General features: G+C 38.8%; 1 protein-coding gene across 1 annotated transcript; it reads right to left on the bottom strand.

The window, feature by feature from the left end:
* Window positions 1-2,016: 2,016 nt before the first annotated feature.
* On the bottom strand, window positions 2,017-5,113 carry LOC126695087 (protein CUP-SHAPED COTYLEDON 2). The gene is made up of 3 exons (XM_050391701.1): window positions 4,342-5,113; window positions 3,974-4,257; window positions 2,017-2,904 (listed from the first exon to the last, which is right to left on the bottom strand). Exons 1-3 carry the CDS (start codon window positions 4,520-4,522, stop codon window positions 2,260-2,262), a joined length of 1,110 nt encoding a protein of 369 aa, XP_050247658.1. The 5' UTR covers window positions 4,523-5,113; the 3' UTR covers window positions 2,017-2,259.
* Between the last annotated feature and the right edge of the window lie 590 nt (window positions 5,114-5,703).

The following is a 5,703-nucleotide window of genomic DNA, read 5'->3' as shown; positions in this document are numbered from 1 at the left end:
GTCTATATGATGCAAAACAAACCGAATTAATTTGTATGCCACTGCCTTGACACCTTGATGATTGTCTTTCTACATCTGAGATTATATAAACCCACAAAAACGTCAATTCTACTACTTTCCTAGGGGAATAATATCATTATTGTATAGAGTTAACTCAAAAAAGATTGTTAGAAATTATCTCAAATTCTTAATTTTACTTGATTTGAGTTTCTTTTCTTCTTTTTTGATATGCATTTGATTTGAGTTTCTTTAGTTTGGAAGAGAAGCCTTTTTTTTTTTTTTAAGGATTAAATTTATATCCCTTATCCACTATGTAAGGTTGAAATTTTATCAACCATCTTGTTGGTTTTATTTCATGCCAAATTTGCTTGTATTTTAGCAATTAGTGACCATGTATTTAGGTGAGAGTCATGTAAAGGTAGTGTGTGAGAGAGTGTGAAGAAATGCTCAAGATTGTGCAAAGAAGCAGAGACTCGCGACTGGATCTCGTGGGTGGCTTGCGGCTTGCAAGCCGCCAGAAGTTGCACAAGTGCCAAGCATGCCAAAAGTTGAAGCGTCATGCCAGCTATTGCACTACAGGACAAAAGTCCCAAGCTGGCCAGGCTGTTAGCTCGCGACTTGAACTCGTGACTCAGTCCAGTCGCGAGGCCAAATTGCCAGACCACCTTGTTTGGGAAAAACTGACTCTTTGCATTCCTTTTCTCACCCCACTATATATAGACCCTTATACCCACAAAATATAGAGAGTTTCTAGAGAGAATTTTGAGAGAGAAACCCTAGAGAAAAACAAGATTGACTCATCCCCAATCTTCACATAGAGACTCTTCAAATTCCTCTACTCTCTTCCTTTCCATTGTTACATCCTTGAGAGGTACATTATTAAAACATTTTCTCACCATATCCATATCTGTGAGAAGACCATTCGATGCTTTGGAAAGCAATTAAGAATGGACCAATTTCATATTAGTTGATGCTATGGTTAAGTAGCGGAATTCGGTAAGCTAAAGAAGAAATAGGTTCGGCGTAACCTCGTTGGAGTAAGAGCTTGGAGGACTTAGGTACACTGGGTAGATTAGGCTTAGAGGGTCTTTTGCTGTTCATGTATCCCAACTACATTCTTTAGTGGATTATTTACCGCTTAGATGACGGCAGAGAGGTTTTACGCTAAGGGCTTCGATTTCCTCTTCGATAATACATCATATATTGTCCTTGTGTTTACATTTCTCTTCCCTTAATCTTTGCCATTTAATTTCTGTTGTGGATGTGATTTTATTTAGTTTAGATTGTTTATCAATTCTGTATTAAGCTTATGTTCATATTCCGCACATTAATGGTTTGATATTAAGCTTGAATTACTAATTTGTAAATTGGAGGTCTAAACATTCATAATGTTTTATTCACTAATTGAACTTTCACCCCAAATAACGTATTCCTTGTTACATAAAATCGGAAGACTGTAAATAAGACAATATCACAAAAGTTCTAGTAATTTTGCCCGAGAGTCCTCCACACAGAGAGATTTGAATTAGTTTTGAAGGAACACTTTTTTTAGAATTTATAATCTCTTAATTTTTACTATTTTTTCTCTTTTCAGAGATCTTTGTTGAGTCCAAAATAGTTTTCAATTTTTCATTATAGTGGAGTTCTTTTTCAAGACAAATAAAACCATAAAAACATCACAAAAACCATTTCGTCCACGCAGTTATAAACACAGAAAATCAATGCCACCTTTTTACCAATCTGAATCCATGATACGAGTTTTCCAAAACAACTCCCATTGATGGACGAAATATGTTCGTGGTTCATACTGGCAATTGATTAAAGTAAACATCACCTGGAAACGAAACAGGACAAGTGCCATTTCACCTTCTCAAAAAGAACAGCTAAACACATGAACTTCCGATTTACACACTGTCCTAAAAACCCTCTTGATGTCCATTTATCGACGTACGAAGCAGACTATAACTCCAAATAAATAAATACCTGTCACTGCCATAGAAATACGTACTCAATTACTAAAAACAAGCTAAAGATATCGTAGAAACATAACCAAATTACATAATAAGTGCTGGTTAATACTTCACACATACAACAAATGAGTCACTTTCTTAGCAACAAAGGTCAAATATTAGCTGAAGCTTGAACCCTCTGATCTTAGTTCTGACTCTGATAGCGAAAAACAAAGATAATTCCAAACCTACCCTAATAATAACGCTTAGTTCATAACAGTCATTATCATAAAACTGAAATACTAAAGTCTCAGTAGGTCCACATGCAGTCAAGCTCAGTGGGACCCATGCCCATCCTAACACAACCACCACTACCATTCTCAACCTTTGAGTTATCCTCCTGCATAGGCCATGTCCCACCAGCCAGACCCAGCTCGGCGGCTGAGCCACCATGAAGCTGAGGTGGCAGCGGCGGCGGCGGCGGAGCCATAGTCTGCTGAGTGAAAAAGAAAGGCAGCTGAAGATTCTCTTGCAATGATCTGAGGCTTGGAAAAGCTGAAACTCCGAGGCTTCTTGGAAAGCGTGCAAATGGGTCCACGTTTGAAATCTGAGGAGCGACGAGGTTTTCGAAGCTGGGGTTGAAGTTGTTGTTGCTTGTGGCAGCGGTGGTTGTGGCTGCAATGGTGGAGAAACAGGACACGTGCTCCTTGGCAATTGGGCTGTCGTACGAGCAACCGTCACGAGCGGTGGCAGTGGCGCTGGGGTAGGGCGAAGAGTCAAGGAGCGGTGGGAGTGAGATTGAGACTGAGGAGGGTGAGCTTGGTTCTTGGTAAAGGCTAATACCAGAGCTGAGCCTTGTTTTCTTTGATCCACTTCCTCCACCTCCTCCACTAGTGGCGGTGCCGCCAGTACCGGAGCCGCTCTTCTGGAAGACTCTCGATATGACCCATTCATCCTTTAATTATGTGAAGGAAAGAAAAAAAACAAACATGTATGTTAGTAAAAATGTATAATATGCATCGAATAATGTAGTGGATCATAAAAGATAATAGTGCATGCGTGCATATATAATGAGGACATCACATGACATGCAATAGGAGGATATGGGTGTCTAGCTGCTTTCATGTTTTATTTTTCCCTAATGTGTAAGGGAGTTTCAAAGTTTAAGTTGGCATTGAATAAGGCAATCATGTTATTATTTCCACATTCAAAACTTTCCACTTAGCAAAAACTAATATTTAAAAGAATAAGTGAACAAAGGATTTTTTTTTTAACTAATTGCTCGAGATTCCACGTTAGATCCTGCAGAAAAATCATAATTGCATGTTGGGTCACACATTAACAAAGTTTAGCCAAGGAAATAAACGTGTATAAGGAAGTGCTAGACTTCATAACAACGACTGAACCAGCACTCATATACTATCGACTGGAGATTGTTAATAAATGCTGCAATGGGACAGAACATGTAGCTAACATTATTTGCATGCATTTACAATGTTTCTGGTGCAGGCATTACTAGCATCGAAATAATGTCTGATATGTTCCAAATTCGAAACATCAATGTAGACGCCAATGCTTTTAATATTTCCCCTCAACAAACATAATGCATTTCAATAATTTAATACTTAATTCAGCCCTCTGAAAAGTAGAGTACTCGACATTAATGGATGACATATATAACTACCATTAACTTACCTGAATGCCTTAGTAGTACTGCTAACCGCTCTACAGTATTACGATTAAGCTTTATGTTGAAGTTAGAGTAGAAGTTGAAGGAACAAAACTATACTATTATACCATCTACCACTATGAGGAACAATGCTCATCAACGGCCAAATTAACTGAAAAACCTAATATTATACAACAGTGCTTATAGAACCCTAGTCATAGAGACAATGTTGTATAAGAAACCTGAGATGTTAAAAGAATTCAGACTGACATTTGCGCTAGAAAGTGAAACAAGAAGTCTCACTCTCAACACAAAAGGACTAAGGACTAAAGAGCAAGAGAGGGAGAGAGAGAACCTTGGAGCTCCTAGAGAGGTAATGGTAAGCAAATTTGCCTTCAAGGCGATACTCATGCATGACCCAGTTGCTCTTCTCTCCCTTAGGGGCTCTCCCTCTGTAGAACACCAACGTCTTCTTCATCCCAACCAGAGAACAAGTCTTTGAGCTATAGATCTCCCTATCTTTCCCAGTGGCTTTCCAGTACCCAGCCTCAGTAGCCCTGTTAGTTCTAAGCCCAGTTGGGTACTTACGGTCACGCAAGCTGAAGAAGTACCACTCTTTCTCTCCCATCTTCGCTTTATCTGCCGAAAACGATTCATAAAGTCACAAACTTCATCAAATTTGAGATCAACTTTGATTAAATGATTAGTGAGAAAGTTAATTACCAGGTAGCTCCCAAGGTTCACACTTGTTGAGGTCAACTTCAGCAATGGCTCTACCTGTGAAGTTACTGTCCAAGACCTTCTTCAAGAGGTAGTAGGTGATAAGTTCTTCATCAGTAGGGTGGAAGCGAAAGCCAGGAGGCAAATGGGCATCATTGTTATCAAAATAGTTGTAGGACTCCATGGAAAACAAACACAGTTGAAAGAAACAAGTTCAAGAAAAAGTGTTTGACGAATTCTGTGAGACTTCTCAAGAAATTAAAGCCTCCAAAGTTAGTGAACTCTCAAAAACATAACTCCTATTATATGAAGGGAGAGAAGAAGAGGTTTATGGGGTGTGCTAGTTGGTGGGTTAGGTGTGGAGGTTTGGTTGAGAAAGTGAGAGTTATATGGGTTTCTTAAGGATTTGATGAATCGAGTGGCAGAGAAGGAAAGGCGAAATAATAAGGTATGATATGGCTGGAAAAATCTGTGTTTTCTCTGCTCTGTCCGCTTCTGGTTCTCCCTGACCACTCTCTCTCTCTCTCTCTCTCTGCAGCTCTGCCAAGAGGCTCTTATCATATCCACATAGCTAGAGAGAGAGAGAGAGTGTGTGATGTATGTTTCTGAAGGAGTGGGCTCTGCTGGGGTTCTGTTTTCAGTATGCGTGCGTGCGTGAGAAAGTGTGCAGGTATTCCTCTTGTCAGTGAAGAAAATGAAAGGGAAGGAACAGAAAGTAGTTTTATGAGAGAGGGGGCTTTTTTGTGTGTGTGTGAGAGAGATAATATGAGAGAGATTTTCACCATCTATATATCAATAAAGCTGTTTCATATCTCCTCTGTCAGCACAGTACATGTATTTAATAATCAAATAGACACAGAAGAGCCCAGCCCAAGCCATTTGGTTCTTACACGCTATCCTCTTTTCTCCTACTACTACACCCCTTTTTTTCTCAATCTTTTCATTTGGGTACTTTCATTTCTGCCAATGTATGTATATATATTTCTTTTATTTTGGGTACTGTTTTTCTTTGAGATTCACTGATGATCATCTCTGTTTTCGGGTATTTGTTCATTTGTTTTGATGTTGGTGTCCTTAATGCCAAAGTTAAAATGAGAGTATGGTTGCTGCAACCTATCTAATGATATGATTTCACTTCTGATATCACTGTTCCAACTTCCAAGAGTTACTTTTGCTAGTTATATGTAATGTAATGGCCTTTTTATTTTTAATAGAAATAACCTTTTTATTATTATACTTTTTTCTCTAGGTAGATGACCTTTTTATGCTAATGAGGTACAGCCACAATTTGACACATAAGACAACAAAAGTTCCCTCGAGCGAATACCAAAAAAGCAAGGTGGAAATAAAAGTTTACCCGTCCCT

This window comes from Quercus robur, chromosome 8, assembly GCF_932294415.1.
Source record: "Quercus robur chromosome 8, dhQueRobu3.1, whole genome shotgun sequence".
Classification (NCBI taxonomy): Eukaryota; Viridiplantae; Streptophyta; class Magnoliopsida; order Fagales; family Fagaceae; genus Quercus; species Quercus robur.
The sequence above is the reverse complement of the archived record's forward strand: the minus strand, read 5'-3'. Positions and strand labels throughout refer to the sequence as shown.

What these genes read in the sequence shown, in the direction of transcription:
- LOC126695087 (XM_050391701.1), bottom strand. Translation starts at nt 4,522, where the DNA reads ATGGAGTCCTACAACTATTTTGATAACAATGATGCCCATTTGCCTCCT. An exon ending in TGAACCTTGGGAGCTACCTG is followed by an intron (nt 4,258 to 4,341) that starts GTAATTAACTTT and finishes CGTTTTCGGCAG; the next exon opens with ATAAAGCGAAGATGGGAGAG. An exon ending in ACCTCTCTAGGAGCTCCAAG is followed by an intron (nt 2,905 to 3,973) that starts GTTCTCTCTCTC and finishes ACATAATTAAAG; the next exon opens with GATGAATGGGTCATATCGAG.